Genomic DNA, 25128 nt, shown 5'->3' with positions numbered 1-25128 from the left:
TTGTTGGCTGTAGCATACATATCATCTAGTTGGCTAATTGTGAAATCCAAATCCTCTTTTTATCCAATAGGTTGTGATTAGATTTATTAGTGTACCAGTATTATGGTGTCTGTAATTTAGTTGAGAATAGTTCATAGACACTTCAAGTCGTCACAGAAAGGAACCTTCTAGGTGTAGTGAGCATTCTAATCAGGAAAACCATACTGCAGAGCTGGCTACTATAAGCCCTTCTGTTAATTTTCACTGATCATTAAGAAGGTCACCGATTCTGAGTGCAATCACGGCTTGTTAGAATAACAGGTTGGAAGAGGTCCCTCACTGTTAACACCAGTGGTATTCAAGATAGGAAACCCGGATCATTTACACCACTCCCTAGCCTTACACAAACAAGGTAAAACTATCTATAAGGCTCCGGGTGGTGCCTGAGGCTTAATCCTAAAATACCTCTGTCTAGCCTCTTGGTTAGAGGATGGCTCATAGTGATAACAGCAACAAAATTTTGCCCCTGGAATAGTCAGAACCATCTTGAATAAAAAACTTTTCATGAAAACTGTGACTGGATCACCTAGAGACAGAGCTGGAACTTCATTACGCTTACAAAATAGCTTGTTAGAACTGTTTTGGGTCTGATTAATAATCAATTATTGTTTAATAAGGTTGTAGAAATTACCTGATCAATAACCACCTAAATGTTAACGGTATCTAGAAATACATTGTGATAAATAAATCAAATGCCAGAGTGTAATTTCAAAATATATTTCACATTTCTAGCATCATAAAAAGAAATCCCTTTGTATGGATTACTTTAAAATACTTTTTATCAGAAATATAGTTTTGGTAATAAACATTTGATAACTATATAAACATGTAACAGATACGCTCTATACATGTAATTTAAGTACATTAATATGAATATTCTTTATGAGTATAATTCATACAAAATGATAAATTATTTTTACATTATTTTAGAAAATATTGGCAACGTAAGTTCACAAGAGTTAATCAGTCAATTTTAGTGCCGCTGCCCTGTATCAAGAAGCCTCTGCATGTACAGAGAGAGCCCCGTGAACTGGTTAGGGTCTCTCTGAAGTTCTCTGGGAAGCAGCGGAGGCTTCAGGGGAGCCCACAGGCAACAGGGCAGTCTGGGGAGCATCAGGGGCACAGGAAGGGAGCAGAGGGCTGATATGCAAAATCTAACCATAAGTTTTGTTATATTGTTAAGCAATCCACTCCCCATCCCCCCAAGAAATGTTAAAATTTATGGAAAGTCTCAGCTTCAGTGAAATTATCTTTTTGTATTTTCAGCCAAAAAGCTTAATTCTCTTCAATTTCTGGTTTTATGACCAAATATCCTGAAGATACCGTTTTTCTTCTTTTAAAGTAGCCAATGTTTTCATTGCTTCTAGTTTTTCAACTCCAACCTCTCTGCTTATTATTTCCACAAGGGCATCATTTACATCCTTGGCCATATTCTTAGCATCTCTAGAAAAGAAAATAATAGCATCATCACTTACGGAGTAGGAATTTTTACCAGATCTTCCTCAATTCACAAATCTAATTCCTTTGACTCCACATCTTAGTTCTTCCCTCCCTCTTCCCAGAACAGGTCTCCCAGACTCATTCACACCCAGGCCCAGGCCTTCCTCACGGTGACCATTCTGTTAATAACAGGCAGGCAAAGCTGACCACACTGTCAAAAGCCTCCACAAGCTTCCAGGTCCCCAGAGCAGCCCAGTGTTTGCTAAGAGTCTGAGAAGAGTCTGAGGGCGCATGCGTCTGGCTCCTGCCGGCTGGCCTCTCATTCCCTGCCCTCCACTCTAAAGGCAGGACTCACGCTCCTGAAGGAACAAGCTCTCTCTCACTCCTAGGCCTATTCCACACATGATGTTAGTAACAGACACCTGTATTGAGGATTTATTATATGCTGGGTCCTTTTCTAAGTGCTTTAACATGTCTTAACTCTTCAATTTATGAGATGGGAGAGGTGCCCCTCCGGGTGCTTCTGCCATCCCCTACAGAAAGAACACTTCCTATAGAACACCTGTGAGGTGGAAGCCTCTGCTTCCGTGGCTTTCCCACTAGGGGGAAGTTGCTGGAGGGCAGGGAGCATATCCCATTTATCCTTGTACCTCGAACATCTGAACGGTGCCCAAGCACTCAGCGGGTACTTCAATGTTGGTTGCATGAAGGAAAAAAGTGTCGGGCAATATTCTCACATGTTAGAAACTAAACCTGTCTTGGCCCCTCACAGTGAAATTTTCTGAGGTGTCTACAGTGGCCATCTAACCTTTCTCAACAGCTCTCCCCTCAACCACTCCCAGGGAGCTTCTACCCCACAGCCCCTCCCCAGGTCACTAGTGGCTACCATGTTGCCAAACTCCCTGCTGCCCTCTCTCTGTTTCCTCACTTAGCAGCAGCACAGGCCCACTCCGAGACACCTTCCGCCCTGGCTTCGGGACAAGTTTGCTCCTTCTCCCTCCTTCCCCTCAGCCTCCTTTGTACCTGCTTCCCTGACAGACCTACTCGTCAAACCATGTTCAAGTGCTCCAGGGCTTCATTCTGAGCCCTCGTCTCTGACCACTGCTATTAAAGCTTTCAAGTCCACTTCACAGATATGAAAAATGAAGCACCAGTGATTGGGGAAAAGCTATTTCTGGGGTAATGTTTTAAGAGATTGGATGTTTAAGATATTCTCCAAGTTCTCAACTATCCGTTAGTTGTATATCTTTACAATTAACTCTGCCTCTTCTATTTAGAGGTGTTTCAAAAACTTCAGCCTATTATTTGGCCACTGATGTCACTGTCCTCTATGAACAAGATGAAGATCAAATAATTCACTAAAAGCTAAATGAAAATGTAAACTAACACATTTTCTAGAATTTCTGCCCTTTATCAATCTAAAGCTGCGGTCCCCAATCCCGGGTACCAGTCCGCAGCCTGTTAGGAACCAGGCCGTAGAACTCCACCTGCCCCGCATCCACTCCGTGGGAAAACTGTCTTCCATTAAACTTAGGAGGGGTGGGGTACACAGCAACAGGAGGTGAGCAGTGGGGAAAGAGAAGCTTCAGCTGTATTTACAGCCACTCCCCATCGCTCACATCACTGCCTGAACTCCAGCTCAGACTCCCTCAGCCCTCGGAATAATTGTCTTCCATGAAATTAGTCCCTGGTGTCAAAAAGGTTGGGGACCACTGATAAAGCAGTATTTTTCAACTAAGAGTCAAGATCTACTAATAGATCATGAAATCAACCGCGTAGCCAAAGCCAGCTTTTTAAAAATTAAACAATAAAACAAAACAGAAGAAAAATGATTAGAATGTGGCATAAAAGTAAGTTGAAAATATAAGTTTTATTTCACAAAATTTGTTTCCATTATATTTGTGTATTCTGGGTCAGTACTTTGTCTTCTGCATCACAGTTAAAAGAAAAAAAAAAAAAGAACCTGACTTAGTGACTTAGAGAACGTGTTAAATGCTAGGGATGGGTTAGGATGAGAATAAATTTCTTACTTCAAAACTTCTTTTTAATTAGCAAAATTTTTTCAGTTCCATTAAAACAAACAAATAAGTTTTAAACAATTTTAGTTTCTATGGCAACTGTGGATTTCTGTAAAAGATCTTGTCTCAGAAAGTATTAATAGATCAAACCTAGTAACGTAAGAAATGTTCCTGGGTTTATGTCAACTTTAACACCACAAGATTGTGCCTGGAAGAAAAAGGATCCTAGTACTCACATTCTCAGAGTTAAAATCATATTTTTTTCCTTTAGGTAGTTCAATAGCACAAATCACCAATTTTTACACACAACAAAATCAACCCTGAGATTTCAAGTTAAAAAATTAACGTTATAATAAATGTAATTTTTATAGACTAAAAACACGTATTTAAAATGGTAGAAAGCATTCCTGATGCAAGAAATCTTCAATCACTACTTCACTTATAAGGACAACTTCTTGGCTATTAAATATATGTTAAAATCATTGTATTAATAGAACTTGTATATTTATTCCTATACTTAAGAATCAAATATGTCTCATTGCTGTATATCTAGATTATTGGCCTCCCAGTCCTTTGTTCTTTTATACATCAACTGCTTTCTCCTATCCAGCACTTAAGCATGAGGACCACTTACCCACACATGTAAATATAACCATTCTCATGAAGAAGGATTCTTGCCACCTGCTTGCCGTGGAGCTGGATGTTGTCTTGCACATACTTTGCTGGTGTTTCCTCCTGGCCCACAGGAGGATCTCTTGAGAAGCAAACCTTCAGATGAGTTAAGATCCCTTGCTTAAGAAAATGTCTGAGCTCTTCTCTGAAATATAGTACATAATGGATTACTGGAAGTTGGTGATTTAAAGTTTAAAGAGTCTGAGCCTTAGAATTGGATACTCAGTGGTTGAGTATTACAATACTAGAACTATATAGTACCTGAATAGATAATCTCTATCCTTATGTCTGCAGCCAAAAAACAACCACATTGCTCCAAAATTTCCATCTGGGTGTTGTTCTTGGAGTTTCTCTCTAAGTGAAAAAGAAAGTTTAGATGTATGACATAAAGAATAAGAATATGTAAATCCAATCTCTTTCACCAGGAAATAACACCAACAAACTCAGATAAGTTTGTAAAATCCATCTTTGCAGTCACTGAAAGGTCACTCACTTAATTAACATTTTATTATCCACAGGCTGTCATGGCCACTCTAGCAGACACCACCTAAGCAAACATGTTTGGAAGTTGTAGCCATATATGACACAGACATTAACAAAGATAATTCAAAATATCACACTGTGAAACCTAGACAAATTTCTACATGAAATAATATTAATAACAATTTTATGGATAAATCAACTCTTTATAATGGAGAAGTGGTATAGGGTTATAAAAGGCAGAATGTGTAAGAAGGGTTTATGAAATGATGAACACACCAATGAGACACAGAGCATGTCATTATGCTTTTGCTTGATAAAAAAACAAAAAACAAAACAAACAAACAAAAAAGACTGTCCAAAGGGTGTGACTGGAGAACAGTACCTAAGACTTCTTCACTAAGTCACAAACATGGAGAGAAGTATAGTTCTGCTCTGATACTAAGTTATACCTATTAGTATCATTCTGTTGAAAATTTCTAATGTTTGGGGTTTAACTTTGAAACTTTTGGTATAATTAGATATCTGTTACTACCAATTTTATCCAATTATGGAGCATGAAAATGCACCTGAAATTTGTCCCCAACCACATATACAATAAACCACAGAGTAGCTGGGGAAAAAAGAAAACTAAAAGTGCCACAGTAAAAAAGGAAGTTCTAACACAAAGCAAAATCTCTGTAACATACTGTGTTTACTTTTCCTATGGTGACAAATGATGTTATGCTATCACACATTTAATAATAATTTTTTAAAATAAGAATTTTATGAACAAAGTCCAATTACCCTAAAAACCACTGAATAAACAAAAAGGTTAACATTAAAGTGTACACTTCCCCACTGGCCAAAAAAAGCACGTACCTATGCTGTAGGAAACCAATAAAGGGTGCTATGCCAGTTCCTGGACCCACCATTATGATGGGAGCTGAGGGGTCATTTGGTAAGTGGAAAGAATTTGTTGTCCGAGGAGAGATGGAAATCTGGAATATTAAACCAATTGTGGTAAGTATGAAACAAAACCTAGGCAAGAGCATATAAACAAGTTGATTTTTGCTAAAGAATTGGGAAAGTGTAAATTCCCATCAAAGAAGCATCATTAAATTGAACAGCAGTATTAAATCTTACTGAAACCATGAACACATTTGTCACTATAGAGAACTAAGTTTGTCTTATAAATTTTTTCTTTTTTATCCAAATCACAAATGTTTTTAAAATGACAGGCATGGTATTAATGTTTTTGAGACAGAATACCAAATAAATGATAATGAAATCATTTCTCTAGGCTCATGGATAAGATTTGCTTTCTAGTAGGCAATCAGTAATATACATTATAGAGAAATATACCCCCAAAATGAAGACATGATTCTTCATGTTTGCCCATAAAGGGCCAATGAAGATTAATATCAAAATGGGGTTGAGAAGAGTTTTAAATGAAAACTGGGTACCATAAAAAGATATTAAAGAAAGCAAACTTGTCCTAAGATAACACTACAAATGACACATTGATTTCTTCATTACCACAATGACAGAAGACTTTATGATAAAGCCTGCAATGCTGTTGGCTTTATTTTAAGCATCTTACAGGCAAAGAGGGACAACTCTAAATTGTTCCCTACACGTGTGTTCTTGAATCAGATTTTGCTGAGTGCGTCACTAAGTCTACATGTAAATGTGTTCACAATTTGTTCAAAAAAAATCATAACCTTTTTCTTCTAGGTGTTTTAAAAGTGACTTCACTTCCCACCATAATTTCTTCTAACAGCATGAATTCAGATCTCACAAACAAAAGGGGAGAAATAGGGACCAAGGAATCCTACTACTCAAAATTGGAGAATACAAAATTAATCTTTGGTTGCGCCAGAATGCCAATGCCAAACTGCCTACTTGGGACGCAGGATACAGTCTAAACATAAAATGAAGCTGTCTCTCATCACCACCCTTCGAGACTTGCCCAACTCTTCACCTCTCCCTTCGGCCAATCTACCACGAGTATCAACAGAAAAGGTCTTTTCTATGAATAAAACAAGCAAGGAGAAAAGACTGTATTGTACAAAATTCATGTTTTGCACATTCAGAAAATATGTGGATTAGTTAAAAGTGAAAGTAAAGTTTTTTGCCCTTCCAATAGAGATTTTAAAATTCAAGTATAGCATAAATTTTCTTTTGAATAATTTGATAGTAATGGACAACGTGGGTGAGACTACATTGTTCTTCCTAATCAAGCAGAGAGAGCAATTTAACAATGCTGAAATCGCATGCTACTTTAGTACCTTAGGAGCCAGGGCTTTTCCGCCGTCTTCACATGACACATGTGTGTTTGGCTGAAGAAATGAGTCAACCAAGGTGGCCAGCCAGCCTGTGCACACTCCCTTCCGCAAAACCACTGTTGTGGTGTTGGACAAAAACTCCACAATGTTAAAAACAAAACGAAGCTTCCCTGGGTGAAATAAACTTGAGCTGCAAAGACACACAAGGTAAGTTTTGAACTCCGTATTAAGACTAATACATACACGCCATCCTTTTTTATTACAGTGAGAATATTTCCTTAGAGGCTCTATCTAATCTACCTTCCAACTCCTTATAAAGAAAAAGCCATAGTAGTTACTTAAAAACTACCCCCAACCTCACACTTCTCCACCCCATGCTTTGTGATATCAGGAAAGTTTCTAATTTTATTTGCTTGCCCTGAGACCAGATAATATTTATAAAAACTGACATACCCTAAGGGTCTTCATATAAAAAACTCACTCACTCAATATTTATAAAGATTTTTTACCATGTGAACCAACAAGCATAAATCCTAACAAATATACCATACATGAGTTATTGTCAAGATGATAAAATTGAAAGTGACTGAAGTATATACACCCAAAAAACTAAAAACTCAGCGTGAAAACATCTTTAAAAGGTATTTCTCCAAAAACACATTTCTGTTCATGTTATACCACAGGCTAAAAAATGTGAAAGAACTTCCAGAGTTAATTCTCATTCCTCTTCCAACCAAAAACAAATAAACAAACAAAAGCAAAAAACAAAAAAAAAAAACCCAAAAACAAAACAGAGCACCTTCTAGTATTATTACAAGGGACAAAGGAGAAGGCCAGATGGGAAGACAGCAGAGGTTGTGTGAAGAATGGAGGCTAGACCACGAGTCAGGGCCTGGACCTACGAGCCAGTGCTCAGGATGCCCATGGTGAAATTGGAGGGGCTGGGCACCAACAGATAAGACAGGTGGACAAGAGTGACACTCACTGCCCCAGGGAGAACACAGTGCTGGACCATGGGTGGCCACCAAAGACTTTCTACTCTGTGAGGTCCTGGAAGACAGGAGCCTCATGACTCCTCTTTATACACTATCATGCCTGCTACCACCTTCCACAAATCAGGTAAGTTTTCACTGAATGAATTAATAAACAATAAGGATTTGGAAGTCTGAGTTTCATTAAGATTTTAGGGAAAATATGTTACATATTATGTGAATAAACATTAGTACCTGGCACATGAATATGGTCTGGGTTGGAGTTTAGGGAGGTGTTCTAGGAAAAAAAAAAAAACCAAATAATTATTAATTCACTGCTGCTGAAAGTAACCTTACCTAAATGATAAAAAAATTCAAGGGCCTAAATTTAATGCCTGTCTTGTCTTAGAATACTCATAACTTACATTCTAAACATATTGTAGCGAACATATCTGTTCTTTGTGTCTAAGTAAAATATTTCTATTTTTCCCTCTAATTCCTAAAGTTAAAAACCAGATATAATGCATTTCTTTACTCTGAAATCAGTATTTCTATCCAAATGCTGTTTTTTTTCTTTTCTTTTCTTTTCTTTTTTGAGACAGAGTCTCATTCTATTGCCCGAGCTAGAGTGCTGTGGCATCAGCCTAGCTCACAGCAACCTCAAACTCCTGGGCTCAAGCAATCCTCCTGCCTCAGCCTCCCAAGTAGCTGGGACTATAGGCATGCTCCACCATGCCTGGCTAATTTTTTCTCTATATAGTTTTAGTTGTCCATATAATTTCTATTTTTTTTTAGTAGAGACGGGGTCTCGCTTTTGCTCCGGCTGGTCTCGAACTCCTGAGCTCAAACGATTCACCTGCCTCAGCCTCCCAGAGTGTTAGGATTACAGGCGTGAGCCACTGTGCCCAGCCCTGAATTCTCTTTCATATGAAATATTTTGTGACAGGTCTCTGCCTGGAAGGGCCCTGAGTATGTCAACTTACACTGGTATGACATGAGGAATCCCCTTTTTGCTCTTGAAGGACCCTAAATCTGGACTTGCCCGGATGGGGACATTTCTGCACTCTGTACACCCTTCAATCTCTGTCAATTAAATCTAATGCTCATTATCTTTGAAAGGTATTTTTTTCATAGTCATTTTTAGATATAATTTAGCTAAATGACCTTTTTGAAAAAATAGCTAAATTAGAAAAGATGCTCAATTCTGAGCCTGAAAAAGAGAATTAAGACTGGCTTTATTAAGAGAGAAAATGATAGTGACATTGGTAGAAGAAAAAAAATAAGGAAATCAAAGGCTTGGAAGGGGGAATCTTTGACTTCTAGAAGCCAGTGCAGATGTTACAGCACCCTGGTGACAAGATACAAGATGTTTACATACTGACTGTCATTCATTTAGAGGTGTTCCCAATGTGTCTGCATAGTCACAGGGTAACACTTGAGCAGCACGTTTTCTTTACTGGAGGACGCTGGCCTGCCTACTAGTGCACAAAGAAGGCCAGTGCATGCCAAACGGCCTACTCACCGAGCAGGAGACTGAGTGGCGGCTGGCAGGACGGGAAAGCGAGGAGGAGGTCCAACAGGCAGGCACAGGCGTCCCGCACAAAGCGGCTGTAATCAGCTGCCCCTTGTTTGCTACACAGCTCCTGCAGCCTGCGCTTTTCTGCACTGTTGCTGGTGTAGTGCACGAGGGCTCGCAAAAATGCCTGCGAAAAGGAAGCTGACTTAAATTACCACGTGCTTTGTGGTTAGGGCTATCATGATATTCAGTTAGTAACTGCCTGGGAATGTGCCCAATTACCCAAGAGAAAGTGAGAGAGCTACTAGGAGTATATTCAGAAAAATACAACTTAATTCACCATTTGCTTTAATGTTGGCCTGTTAGGAAAATTTCACAATATAAAAAACTAAATCAAAATAATAAAGTTCTGAACTCCAAGGCTCAACAACTTAACCACGTCCAAACTCCTGGACAAAACACCAAAGTTGCTAATAACAAGTTTTAGTTTCAACACTACAAGCTTATTCATTACAATAAGCTTGCAGTATTACATTATAAACAATTGCAAGCTTATTCATTATATGACATATTAATACATAGCTTATTGCTCAAGGGCTCTTTAGGATCAAAGCACTTCAGTAATTATTTGCATCAAATGTTCTGTGAATGCTTATGAGTACTGCTACTTTGAATTCCATGGCACAAGATGGCTGTGTCCTGGACTCCCTCGACAGGGCAGACAGGATTGCTGCTCTCATGGGGGTCAGAGGTTTCCAACGGCCTAGCCCAAGAATCCCTTCCTAAAATATCCAGAGACTAACAAATTACATGTATTCCTCAAAATGCCAAACTCAGCACTGAACAAAAACAAGCACTCAGGAAATGCTGCTGAATCAATGCCCAAATATCTGCATAGATCTTTGGCAAGATAATTTACCAATAACACTTTGTAAGTTCTAAAATCAATAAAAATATACTTAATTAAAGGCTAAGACAGTGATAATTATAAATCTTTTAAAATAATTTTCACTTTAGCACAACAGAAATCTATGGTACCAAAATAGGAAATACTGCACTGTTTTTGGAGCATAAGCTCACACAGCTGACAAATATTATTACAATTTGAACTTCAAATATTTTTAAAGTAGCAACTCTACCCCAAGAAATTTATTTTACAGAAATACTTCAGATATGTGTGCAAAGATTAATACAGTACATGAATGTTTGCCTGTTTTTTTAATAGTGAAAAAGCAACAACCACTCAATTGCCCATGATTAAAACAAGTTATAACATATCCATTAAAAATATCTTCTATCTATCCATGTTTAAATATATACAGATTACTGATTTCTTTTTAAGTAAAAATGGTAAGTTGTAGAACAGTACATATACTACAGGACCCCATTTTTTCTTCGCAAAACAAAATTCAAGTGTTAACTCTGAGGGTTTGATGATAAAAGACTTTGGTTTCCTGGGTTATTTCTGTATCCAGAATTTTTCCAATGAGCTATTTTCCAATGAACTATTATTTTTATAGTAAGAAAAAATATATTTATGTATATGCCTAACAAAAATTTGAAAAATGGTAGAGATGAACCAAAATTGTGAATTTATTGAATTTGAATCAAGAAGTTCTCATCACAGTTACTTAAATTTACTCGAGTTTTATCAAGGGCGGAGCCTCTCTCTAAAGTAGTTTGCTTCCCAAAGACTAGAAATGCAATAAACACATAATGAAACAGAATAAAAACTACCCTGGGGAGAAGGTAGCATACTTACAACACTCTTTATGCTCACTGACAACACAAGTTTGGCAAAGCACAACATGGAAAATTTTATCCATTAATATCCATTTGAGGGAACTGGTTAGAAGAAATCAGTTACAAGTATTTTTTAAAACAGTTCCTGGTACAACACTGACATCTAGTGGACTGTTCTATCTCCAAATTAATCTAAACATCAATATAACCTACCAAAAACCTTCAATTTTTCCTGAATAATTCCGTTTCAGTAATAAATAATTATGTAGAATTACACAAAGGAGATCCTAACAACTGTAGGAAGTGGCAAGTGGTGGTGGAGGGGGAGAGCTCAAACTCTCATGAGCTTCCTGTCATCAATTAGAGATAAAGTAGCAATATGTAGCTGGATAACACAAGGTCACCTACAGACACTTTCATCACTGTTTAATGTGCTATATGAAGTTAATGCCTACCAAAAAGAAGACTAGGAAAAAGCCCTATTTTAAAAATCTCCTTTCAATAGAAAACATAAAAATTTAAATATAAACACAACATAAAAACATTTGTCTATGACAATTATAAAGACAGCACACACCCTTGGGAACTAAATTTAAAACTCTGAAGATATTTTGGTAAGCCTTCAAAGGGAAAATACCAGATCTATTTAATAAATCCTAAACAGAGCTAAGCATATTTTAAAATAGTTACCCCAAGAAGACAGAAAAATACCTTTTTAGGAATTGTTCGTATTTCAAGACACCAGGTAAAAATGAATTGGAGAGAACATCCCTCAGGTACATGCTCGGGTAAGGAAGCTCCTTTTCAGGTAAAGATAGGAAAGAGGTTCATGACACAGAAATAAAGAATAACATGTTTTACATTTCCCAAAACACAACTACTGCAATGCTTTACATTATAGTACTATTAAACTGCAAAATGATTTGTGGCGATATTAAGCCAAAAAATTTCCCCAAAATGAATATAGTAGAAAACCCCACCTTACAAAAATAAAAGAATGCAAATTCAAGGTAGGCCAAATGAAAGGAAAATTATCTAAAATTAAGAACAAAAAGCAAAAACGATGGCAGTACTCCACTGGCCCCAGACACCCTAACAAGTCACAGCATCAGGGCTGTACCTTTCTTCTTTGTGTCTGCCTTAATTTTCAAGAGGACACGGTACTCTCTTTTATCTGCAAGCTGCAGTCTTTCGAGCAAGTTTTGTACCTCAGAATCACTGTTAGGACAGATCACACTGAAGGCATCTCCAGGCTGATAGGAAAAATCTGTTTTCTAGAAAAGCACCAAAATGAAAGGAAAAAACTATGAGTTAAAGAGTTTCAGTTGTAGGATAAGAAAAAATAGTTTTCATTATATGACAATTTTAACATATGAACTCAGAAAGAAAATAACCCTAATTGCAAAAACCAAACAAGTCTAACTAACCAAATGAACACACTTTTATTAGCAGTTACTTAAAAAAAGAAATTTGGTGTTATCCAGTGTTCTGCCTTTTATCACTGTGTATTTAGTTCTGGAGATCAGACCTTTCTCATTTTCTCCAGAGTAAGGTACCATAGGGTTTTTAATAATCTGTGTTAAAATCCCTCTTTTATAAAACATACATGTACAGGCACATAAACATATGAAAACAATACATTATAGCCCAAAGAAACTACTTAAGGTCATCTGCATTGGTTTTCAGTTTCATTTTCCTTACTTTACTCTTGTCCTTTGAGGAGAAATAGAGGTAGGAAAGGACACTTCATTATTTCCTTAATGAGTACAAAACATTACACTATGTGACTGAATACTGGTTGTGAGCAACATGGGCTGGAAAAGAAGCCACTCCCCAAATCAAGTCTCGTCACTTGGCCCACTGCCTCCACGGCCCCAGAGCAACAGAGCATACAGACTAGAGTTCTAGAAAGGGGCCTCTCACCATGACACAAGGTAGAGGGAGCCTGCAAGGGAGATAGACTTGACTCAGCACTGGCCAACCCTTGCCTCTTCACAACAAAATGTAGAATATCAGAATAAAAAACATTTTGGTGTACATAGTTAATACTTATGAAAGCAAAAACATCTAGTGTTGATGCTAGTCGTATTTCTTTTTTCTATTAGGAAGTTCAATTAAATCTACACACAGCCTTCATGTACCCTTACTTTTCTGAAAGTACAACCCACAACTTCTTGGGACCTTCATCAAAATAAAGGGTTGAGGTAATTGACTTTGAAGAGGCACTTAAGCACTAGTTGTAGGATTATCAATCAGTTTCTTAACCTGAGGTCAATGGATTCTGGCAGCGGGTGGAGGGGCTCACGGATGGGGCTCACAGAGGTACACCTCAGAGAGGACACAACCACCCTGAAACTGCATGCAAATGTTTCTATATACAGTTGACCCTTGACACCCACAGGCTCCACATTCTCAGATTCAACCAACCCTGGAGGGGAAATATTAAAAAATAATAATACAATAGAAAATAATAATACAATAAAAAAAATACAAATTTTAAAATACAGTACAACTATTTAAATAGCATTTACATTGTATTAAGTGGTATAAGTAATCTAGTAATTTAAAGTATACGGGCAGATACACGTAGGTTGTATGCAAACACTACGCCTTTTCATGTAAGGGACTTGAGCCTCCGAGGGTTTTATTCTCTGAAGGAGGCTCTGGAACCAATCTCCCAAGGATACTGAGGGATGACTGTAATCATTTTTCTGGAGAATCCATAGTTATTGCAGATTCTCAAGGGAATCAGAACTGCTGCTCTGAGGAGTTAACCCCTCCATGCCAGTCCAGTTTGAGCTCTAACTAGCTGGCTGACCTTGGGTGAAGCTTCCTTTCCTGGGCCTCTTCTTTTATGTAAAATGCTGCTCTGATTCCATTATTCTTTCAAGGCTTAAAGAGTAAGGCAGCAACTCTATCCTCTCAGGCTGAATCACCTCCAGTCACTCCTCCTCTTAGCCCTTCCCTGAAGTGGAAAGAAAATAGGTGTGACGAGGGAAGAAAAATGCTGGGTCGGGAGTGTAATGGCCAGATGCCCTGTCAGAGACCTCTCGTTCTTCCTGAGCATATACAACCAAGCACCACATGAGTCTCTCTGCACGACTTGACAATATTACTGTGCTGAGAAATAAATTTTGCAACTTACTGAAATGTCCAATTCTACCAGCAGAGTGGTTTTTATGGCATCATTCGTAGTAAGTTGAACTGCCTTTGAGACTGGAACTTGAAAAATTGGATCCACTGAAGTCACAGAGGCTTGGCTTTTCTCCTTGAGAAACAAATGGACAAAATATAACTAAATGCAATTTTCAATTATACCATTCTTTCATTTAGTAACTATGCAGATCTACATAGGGTCTTACAAAACTTCCTGGACACTTTCGTATTCATTTCTAAAGTAAATGAGTAGAGACATATGGAGCTCACTTTTCATAAGAGAAGCTCATTTCTATTCCAAACTCCTTGTCTGCTAGATACTAGAATTCCTAAAATATACATAGAAAATATCAAATGCTAGTATTTTGTTGTAAAGGTCTAGTAGTCTCCCTAATAAACTGTGTAACAAGAAACAGTATGTATGCAGATATTTCAGGAAGGAGACCCTAAAGGAAATCACAGATGTTTAGGGTTGGAACATGTCTGGGTAAGTGATCGGAGGCTCAAGTCCCTTATATAAAATGGCGTAGTGTTTGCATACAACCTACGTGCATCTGCCCGTATATTTTAAATTACTAGATTACTTATACCACTTAATACAATGTAAATGCTGAAGCTTAGCAGTAACACCTCCCCCCCCCAACAACCCTGTCTTTCAGAGTAATATTGTCACCCTTAAATAATTCAGGTCATTTATCTATATTACCAATTACCTCAAGCCTATTAATGACACTTGCTATAAAAGAAACTCTTAACAGATCCTCCTAACCTAAGCAACTTCTCAGTTTAATCAGTCCTCTCTATCCCCTCTGCCACATACTGATCCTGCAGCTCACAGATGGGGCGCTACTCCCTAGTATGTCTGTGCATATGTGTCTCTGTTCCTAAACCTGATGCAATGTACTTACTGTATTACTTCATTTAATTAAACAATTCTCAAAATAATGACGCAAAAGTGCAAAAACAATAATCCATAGTTTTTTATACATAAAAATATATATATATATGAATGCTTTACAAATAAGATGCCAAAAAAAATTGCTATCATATTTGCTGTTTGCAAATAGAGCTAATATACTAGAAAGTCGTTGTATTCAAATTGTTTCTCAAATGTTTATGTCTGACTTTACTAAGAAAAAGAAAACAAAAAACTAGAAAGGGTGATAGCTGCATTAAGGATGTGGTTTATGTAAGAACATCCATATGGAACTCCAAACAGCCACTCTCAAAAAAGTGAGCTTGGCCCTGCATTAGAAGATTGGCTGCCCTGGAAATTTATTTTCACCATGTGGGAAAAAATTTGAAGGTACCATATACTGGCAGAAGTGAGTAGACATTAGCTATTACTCAACTTGGTACTCAAAAATTTACACACCCCCTTGAAAGTCATTTGTTTATTGATGGAAAAAAATGACAATACAGACAAAAACAGGTCTGTAAGATATTAGCTACAAAAAGAATGGTCACCAATTGGAGCAATTCAGGATACCAAAAATTCACATTAGAAAAAAGATTTTATTGTTTATAGTTTCCTCACTGCCCACACAACTGACCTTTGCTTGACTCACATCTAAAATGAGAAACCAAGCAGTTAGTTCTCCAAAATAATGGAGAAACTAAGCTCTTAACCACTTACTTCTTCAAAGACAGAAGCGATATGATAATATAAGCACTTCTGTAATACATGGGTGGGCAAAATTTTTCTGGAAGGGGCCAAATGCCTGACTTCCCATGCCTCTGTGGTAACCACTCACTCTGCCACTGTAGCTCAAAAGCAGTCACAGACACTACCTGAATGAACAGGTGCAGCTGTGTTCCAACAAAATTTACATACATTGACAGGCCACATTTGGCCAGTAAGACAGTTTTTTTAAACTCTGTTCTAGTATCATATGATAATGATAAAAAATAAACCAAAGCAGTCATCCATGGTTAAATAACATTCATAGCATAAAGTAAAACTGCTTACCTGGCCAAGAGACTCCTGGAGATGCACCTGCAAGTAATCCGGGGGCAAAGCAGGGATATTTAGAGAGGCTTGTGAGAGTGGGGGTACTGAACGGGTAAGTGAGGCTTCAAAATCTTCAATCAAAGCACTTGACTGACCACTGTTCACTGCATTTTGTTGCAAAACCTCAGAATCCTTTCTTCCTGAATCACCTATTCTCAGAAGTTCAGCTTGTGATTCAAGGTGTAGTAACTGTGGTTTCATGGGGTCTGTCCTCAGGGAGGCATGAGATGCCCTTGGGAGAGCTCTACTTATCTCCTCTTGTCCACTGCTTGACCGAAAATGCTCTGTGAGGGCAGCCCAGAGTCCAGCAATCCACGGCTCAACCACGAGTTCTAAACTGGGTTGTAATAAAAAAGAAGAAACAACTGCTTCAGTTCTCCATTTGAACATAGACTAATGCGATAATGGCAAAGTCTGTCCATTTGGCAGAGTGCTACATGTAAATGTTAGAAATACTAATTATGAAGACTATTCAGAATCCAAAAAATACTTACCAATGATTAAGTTTTAAAAAGCAGAACTATTATGTGCTCATTAGCTGTAAAAAATATAAGCACATACAAAGGTCAAATAAATGAAAAGGGATCTTATTCATTCCCTAAACTGGAGTTGGTAATTTTACACAGCCATGCTAAATTCTCATGAGGCTAACAGAACATAACCAAAATCCAAGGCTACCCTAATGTTGCAAATGATAATTACATCAATCAGATGCACCATTTTTTTGTGCCTAGCCAATTTACTAATCTTTTTCCTGCAGATTAAAATATCAACAAGAAATCACTCTGGATTAATGCCAAGTCTTTTGACTAAATAAGGAGTTTAAACCTTTCTATCAGCCCTGAACAGTTTTTTTGATAAAATTTCCAGGGAGATCAACTACATGGGGGAAAAAAGCAATCATCCTTTAGGAAAGCTGAATTAATCACAAATACACTTTTTAAATGTAGTAGTCCACTTACTAACAAGGTATGGTAACTCAACAATAACACTCCCTACATTCCCTGAACAGAGAAGTTCAAGTAGAGTTAATGGATAAGAAAGACTGTGTCAGGGTGTTGGAAATAACATTTTCATTTTTAATCATGACTTGAAGAAGATATCAATTAAGCTCTAATTCATAAAGCTACATGATTATTGAGAGGCGGCACATTCAGACCCTGTCTCATTAGGACCCAGGCTGGAATTTCATTGTGTTCAGTAAGTGCTCACGCAGTACACAGCTCAAAATGTGGTAATACATCTACCCTTAGGAGTCTTCGGGAAAGCAAGTTTATAGAATTAAGGGTTCGATAATAACACCTACATTTAAAGTATCATTCTCATAATTCAGAAATATTAAGGTGATAATATCCACAATCATAAAGAGAGCTAATGTTCAATGAGTATTTATTATATGACAGGCATTGTTCTAAGAGGATCACGTTTTAATTCGTTTGATCCCAAGAAGTTTACACAGTATATATATTTAATACTACTATTATCTATCTAATAGAAGCAAAACCCAAAGCACAAAAGCCTAAATGATTCGAACAAGGTTTCAGTACGTGGGGGAGCAAGGATTTGAACCCTGGTGTTGGACTTGAGGCTGCATTCTTAACTCCTTCAAGTGTGGTGGTACATTAAGCAAGGATGTCTTCTTGAAAATATTAATAACTTAATTTTAGAAAAAGGAAATATTTCAATTAAAGCATTGAAATTGAAAATCAACAGGTGAAGGATGCTAAAACATACTTTCAAGGATTTTAATACTTGATCCAAAAAATAAACAGAGAAAATGAAAGCCTTTGAAGAGAAGTAACATGTGGACGAGTGCTGGGCCTAACGGATTACATAAGCATTAATATTAGCAATCCAACATAGCTCATACAAGACTAAGCATTTCTTTTCAGTGAGATTCTGGGGGAAACAAAGCTCCATATTAAGGGACAAAACTAAAAGTAAACATGCAAGGAACTGTCACAGAGCTTTGTCACAATCAGGAAGAGTATGTGCACTGGGGAGACGGGGAAAAACCCACACAGCACACACAGCAGCTGCAGAACGTGATGGAAGGAGTAGACACACGGGTGAGCTAAGTGGTACTATAATATGCAGTAAAGCAAGACATTTGCTGAATTTGTCATTTTTCGTAAACAGAGATTCTTCATTAACACAGTGAGTGAAAATTGATACACAGACCTAGTAGAAAAAAAATTAAGTGTGTGTGCTGTTATCTGGCTAAAGTAGTTAAAGCCTAAATGGTAGAGTAAGTTATAGGATGATATCTTTAAGACCTTTGAATAAATACATCAGGATGATTTGAAAGGTCGTGCACACGGTGAAATACTGAGTTGTAAAAACAAGAATAAAAGTAATGAAACGAGAAAGTGTACTTCTGATTGGCACGGTGGCAAACGGCGATCAAGATGGCGAGAGGGCGCACCAACGTATGCAGTCTGCAGTGAAGGCCCACTGATGCGGGTTCTCTACCAGACACCTGGCCTATCGGGCCCCCTCCACGTGAGGAGCCGAATCCAGTCTCCCCTGTGTGCAATGCAAAGAGAAGTGCACATACCCACTATCATTCAAAGTTTCTAAAGAAAATGCTGATTTTTACAAATACCTATACATTTACAAATAAAGATTACTATACTGGGGGCACCTTTCCTAACTCTTGATTAGCAGATACTGAGAAGGATGAGACACACATGCACACACACAAAAAAATCAGCAAAATAGGTAAATCAAGCCCTGGCTGTCCCTCTTGGGTTCTAAAGCTAAAAAAGCTAACTAACAAAACTAAAATATGATGAAACTTTCAGTGCCAAACCAAAAGCCGACATGTTAGTGAGTTTTATAAACTAACTTTCATTATGTATAAACAGTTTATTGGAAAAAACATAGAAGTACGCTGCCTTTACCCTACACAGTCATCTGCATGTCCAGTGTCATAGAAATGTCGGGCTCCAAGCTCTTGAAGTCGTTTATCAATTACTTTTCCCCCATTGCAAAAGTACGTGTATTCTGAATCACCCAGACCTAAAGAGGGCAAATAGATAATTAGTGCACAAGACTTAAATGTAACGATATAAAGAACAGATAAACAAAAATATCTAAAACAATACTATTCCATGTCTTTATGATGGAGCAGGAAATAATGCATAGCTTTATATTTTCTTACTTTCCTTGAGTAATACTACATATGCAATTTTCTTCTATTTTACAACATAAAAGTACCAGATATACTGAAACAAAATGAACACTTACTGACCACTGTTTAAAGAAATGTATTTCACATTTTTATCTCCATGAATCTGTGTAAAAACATAGAAATCTTAAAACAAGGATTAGGTTGAAAAACTGCAATATCTGTATCTATATATTTTTCTGATCTTGAGCAGGGGTTTTCCAACCACAGCATCTCAGCCAAATGCCACCTACTGCCTTTATTTGTAAATAAAGTTTTATTGAAACACAGCTAAGTCATTTTGTTTACATATTATTTATGGCTGCTTTCTAGCTCCAACAGCAGAGTTGAGTAGTTGTGATAGAGACCATATGGCCTGCAAAGCCTAAAATATTTACTAGCTAGCTCTTTATAGAGTTTACTGACTCCTGATCTAGACTACAAAGATGTACATTCAGTATAAATAGGCACTGGCTATAAATGTTTCTGTGTCGAATAAATTAGGAATTGCTTCTATGTCTCATGGTAAGAAGATAGACTAAAGTTTAAATTTCTCATTTGTTTAATTCTCTCCATGTTCTTTCCCAGTGAGAAACTGGTGGGTCCATACATGGGCCCAACACTGACTAGAACAGTTGGATAGGTTTCACTCTTTTCTTTATAGTAAGTTTTTGAGGGATTTTCAAAGCAGTATGTGTTCACTCTTGAAAATACAGAAACTGGAAAAACCTGAGTTTAAAAAAAATGGCAAATATTGTAAAATACTCTCTTAAACTTGTTATGCATGACAGATCATGGCCAGGGTTACAATCTCAAATTTCCAATCAGTTATTCATTTAGCGTATTCCATCCTTGCTAGATACCCTCTTCAAGAAATAATCCTCAAAGATAAACAATACAGACCACAAGCCAGGAATGTGGACCCTTAATCTCCTCTCTGGGATCATATTTTGCTGATCTGGTCCTCCTGATTCTTTAATATTTTAAAACTACGCTTCACAAAGCCCTAGGCCAGTTTTTTATAATCTGAATGCATATTAGAATTACCTCAGAGCTTTTAAAAATACTGATGCCAGAGCCCTACCTCAGAACAATCACATCAGAATCACTGGAAGTAGGCCCAAGTAATGGAATTTAATAAACCCTCTCCAGCTAATCCTGTGTAGCTGGGAAATAGAAACCACCATCCCAAGGGAGTGGTTCTTAGACACAGAAGATACTCAAGAGGTTCTGCAGAGGTGTTGCTATGGGGTGAAGATCAGGGAAGATTTATATAAGATAGCACATTATACATGTTTAAATATGCAATACATATATATTATATAAAACATAAAGACAAAATCCATACAATTATACTTTATGGTTTTGAAAGATATATTCAGATACCAGAGTTAAGACAGTAATAATACAGTAAGAGCAGAAAACATAGCCCATTACCCAATAATCCATACCGCAGGTGAGCAAAGAAATCAACTGGCAGTGTTTTGTTATGTATTTCTTTAACAAACTTGCGGGCTGTGTCAGGTGGGTCTCCAGTGCCCGTGGTAGAAACAACAACAACAAGAGGAGCTGCTTCGGTTTTTAGATCATACTACAAAATAAGGATATCAAGTTAGGGACCTAATCCTCATGTATTTTTGATTTAACACAACAGCATGGCAATCTGCTTAGTTTCTTCTGTCTTGTATTTCCCTTCAATTTTCCTCCTTATCAAGTTATTGCAGATGCATGCTGGAGTGACCAGTCCAGGTACTAAGTGCTCCTAGTTTAATCAAGTCACCCAATATAGGATATTACTCAATGTAACCATGAGTTTGTTTTTCTTGATGCTCGTCAAGAGGTTAGGAGGGTCTAACATGTCCTTCTCTCCATGGGGTTTCCCAGATAGGCAGAGACACGACCCACTCCAGGTTTCCACCTAGCTCAGTTCTTCATTTCTAGAAAAATCAGAGGAAATGGGATAGATATAATCAACCCCTTGCCACTGTGCCCTGGGCCAAGCAAGGTAAATAAGCCCAGCTAACAGCCAAGATGACAAAAGAGCTAACTGGGTGGGAATGCCTTTCATAAAATAGAAACAAAAAGCAAAAAGATTTAAAAAGGGAGGGTGGGGAGACTCAGAAATTAAAAGAACATATACATAAGCACTCAGGATTAAAATGGCAAAACAAGGAACAAATATGATACTCTGGTGAAGAAAGACAGCAGTGAAAACACACCAGCTCTGAAATCTTCAGCAAAATATAAACCCAGCCATATGCAGTGCACATGACACAAAGGCAGAAGACATGGAGCATTTCAAAGCTGGGAAGTTAAAAGTGTTATCCTCAGGATCCTCATTCCCTCAGGGTTCCAGAGAGCTGAGACTATCATCAGCTGAAAGTTGAGATCATCAGTGTCCCCAACTCTTATAAATCAAGCTTCTTTATTCTAAGTATCATGTAAATTTAAATACTTCATGGAGCATTTCCTGTCTCTGTCTCTACTTAAGAGTCCATGAGATTGATTGCTCATGAACACTATCTAATTTGGCTCCAAAAAATTCACTTTATGTTTTATGCTGATATGAGAGATAATGAATGACTTGAGCTTTTTACCAGGCCATTTAATGCTTAAAAGACACCAAACAGTTGAGTGTTAAACTCTATACAGAGTTTGTATAAGTAACTTTGCCTTGGAAAGGACTACTGTGAACTAGGAAGAAGTGTGCTCTCTCTTAAACTTAGATCATTAACAATTAGAGATACCATTCAGCCAGGGAGGGCAAACAGCCTGACTAACTTGGTGTTGAAAAAAATTCACCACTAACCTGACTGTCAAATAGCTGCTGACCTAGTTAGTGAGGTTAACCACAATGAGCCAGATTAGTGCTAGTTTTATGACAGTGATGACTTTTTGTTCCGAGTAACAGAGTCAGATTGTATTTCATCATGTGGCACTGCAACGTAAGTTAGATTCACTATAGAATAACAGAGCCTGCAGACGGACAGTGTCCTTGGGAAGCTCCCTTTTCTGTAAGCGACTGTATCAGGAGTCACCATGGCAACGTTGCATAAAGGTGAGTCTCCTTCTATGAGCCGGACTTACAGTTCACCTGTGCTGCTGACAGTCTAGTCTTTTGAACTAGTTTTAGGAAAGGCCAAAGGAGGTTGTGCACTTGAGTGAGAGAGAGTACGGCAGGACAGTTTTGAAGGGCTGAAGTGAATTTGATTGCTTAGCGGTTGGCACATCATCTTGTGGCATAAAGTCCTTTTGGTTATCACCAGAATTGTCCGAAACAGTATAATATGTAGGTCTCAGACTAAATGAAAGAAGAACATAGAATTGTTATAGTCTTATATACCCCAAGGTAGGAACTTCTGCAGAGACTGAATGAGAAAACAAGTAGTCCCTGACCTTAAGCAGCTGAGCCTTTTCCAGATTCTTACACTACTACTTTAATTCTGTTTCACAAAACAATCTAGGCAGTCCTTCATATTGAGGAACTCTACCACAAGTGGTAAGGTCTTTCTTTTGGGAAAACAAAATGAGGCATTGAGATTCATGAAGTGGAAAAGACACATGCAAATATACATCTTATTTGTTCTCACAGCCACCCTGTGAGATAAAAGAGGCGTATCCTATTACTCCATTTATAGTTAAGGAGTAGTTACTTGTTTTGGTTTTTGAGACCATTTAACCTAATTCAAATGCATACTTCTAGGTTAAAAAAAAAAACCTTCTAAAATCTTACAATACAGTTCAAAAAGTAAATCTCTGTTTAAAAAAAAAAGGATTATGGTGGTATTTAGTGCCCTACTTCATTGTTTAACAAACATCATTTAACAACAAAAATACTTCAATGCACAAAACACAGTAAAATCCAAGGCAATGGCTCTTACCTTATCCGACTCACTAATACAGTGAAGATCTGCAGAAAATCCATGTGCCACAGCTTGTTCACATATTTCTTCTGCTATGGCCTTTGCCTGTCCTCGCTGGGTAGCATATAGTAACAAAAACCTCCTCATCACTTCAAGGCATATGCTATAACAGTAACACTGAAAAACAGAAAAGAAAAAAAGAGATTTGCTTTTTAATGAAGTAATAACAAACTATATGTATTAATTCTCCCTCAATCTGTAAAAAAATAATGCAATACCCACACATAATACGAAATGGCCTTTTCTAAATTTGTTTGTTAGCACTAATTCTAAAGAAGCCTAAATAAGAGAGAATTCATTAAACTAAGGAGAGTATAGGAATGAAACTCTAATACCATGGCCGAGATATCAGCTATATCAGGTCAAACTACTTAGGCTTCAATCTGCAGGCAAACTACTCAACTGATCTGTACCTCAGCTCCCATGTCTTTAAAATGAGGATCATACTATCCACCTGGAAAAGGCTGTGACACATGCAAAACACCTGAGCAAAATCTGAGCCACAGTATCACTCAAAAAAAGTCTTAGATATTTTTGTTTCCTCTTTTTAAAATCAGTAAAAGTAAAAAAATTCCATTAAAATGACAGTATTCTTGGTTCCTATTTGATCCTAATGCTAAACAAAGTAATCACAGTACTCAAGTTAACTGAAGCACTTACTCTTCTTTGTTATTTAATTCAGTATCATATATGTGAGTGTATAGACATACATAAGTACGTATGTCTTTACTACTGATTATCTCTTCAGGGAAAACGTGTTAGTAAAATTAACGACACTCATAGTTTTATTTCCACACTCATCTAGTGGCTGAGACTGGCAGACTGTCAACTGTAGGAGTACATATAAACTGAGACCCGAGTCAAAATCTTGGCTTTTGGTGAATGAACCTCCTGTGGCCAATTACATCTAAGGACAAATTAAGTCACGAATAAATTACATGTTAATTATGGAACATCCGTAGGCACCATAACAGCACCTGGCATACAAGTGCTCAATAAGTTACCTGAATGAATTAATGAAAGAATGAATAATATGAAGACACTACACACTTAGGGCTTAACAGAAGACTGAAAATACGGTGATGAAAACCTTACTGCAGCTAAAAATTTCTATCACTTCGCAGGAGCCACACACTGTTCTGCGTACTTCAGATTACCCCTCATTCCCACGACCGCCCCCAAAAGCAAGAACCTCAGTGGGAGGTTCCTGACATTGGCAGGGCCAGGGGCTCACGCAGAGCCGGTGACAGGACTCACCGCTCGCGTCCGCGCTTGGAACGCCCCCAAGTCTCCTGATCGAGCCCCTCCCAGACACGCCCCCGTCCCATGTGCAGTTTACCCAGGTCTGGAAAGCGTCCAGACCAAAGGCGCCGCAGGGGGGAAGGTCCCACACCGCCCCGCAAGCCTCGGCGTCTCCGCGCTCAGCAGGCTGACGCTGAGACCCAGGAACGCGCTCCCGGAGGCCCCCAGGCCAAGCCCCGCAACCCAAGCCCGCAGCGACCCCACAGAGCTCGAAGGGAGAGGGAACCACGCGCGCAAGCCGGCTGCCCTCGCAGACTACGAGCCGCTTCCCCGTCGCGTTCGTGTTAAACAGGCTGCTTGGGCCGGAAACTGCAGATCCCCGACCGCTTACCTGCGCGGCGTCTGGCTGGGAAACTCTGGGACGACGCGACCTCCGGCAACTGCGCACCCCGCCGAGGTGCGCATGCTCGGCACCCAAGAC

General features: G+C 38.2%; 1 protein-coding gene across 2 annotated transcripts; it reads right to left on the bottom strand.

The window, feature by feature from the left end:
- Window positions 1-944: 944 nt before the first annotated feature.
- MTRR (5-methyltetrahydrofolate-homocysteine methyltransferase reductase) lies at window positions 945-25082 on the bottom strand. Of its 2 annotated transcripts, XM_069491956.1 has the most exons (15): window positions 25039-25082; window positions 23364-23522; window positions 20920-21073; window positions 19217-19334; window positions 16272-16650; window positions 14292-14414; window positions 12267-12420; window positions 11858-11946; window positions 9410-9590; window positions 8143-8185; window positions 6920-7106; window positions 5511-5629; window positions 4431-4523; window positions 4132-4314; window positions 945-1482 (listed from the first exon to the last, which is right to left on the bottom strand). In XM_069491956.1, the coding sequence occupies exons 2-15, from the start codon at window positions 23490-23492 to the stop codon at window positions 1338-1340; spliced, it is 2097 nt and encodes a 698-aa protein (XP_069348057.1). In that variant the 5' UTR covers window positions 23493-23522; window positions 25039-25082; the 3' UTR covers window positions 945-1337. The 2 variants fall into 2 exon arrangements, with proteins under 2 accessions (XP_069348057.1, XP_069348058.1); XM_069491957.1 differs by lacking the exon at window positions 14292-14414.
- Window positions 25083-25128: the final 46 nt, after the last annotated feature.

This window comes from Eulemur rufifrons, chromosome 17 (assembly GCF_041146395.1).
Source record: "Eulemur rufifrons isolate Redbay chromosome 17, OSU_ERuf_1, whole genome shotgun sequence".
Classification (NCBI taxonomy): domain Eukaryota; kingdom Metazoa; phylum Chordata; class Mammalia; order Primates; family Lemuridae; genus Eulemur; species Eulemur rufifrons.
This window is presented reverse-complemented; position numbering and strand designations above follow the sequence as displayed.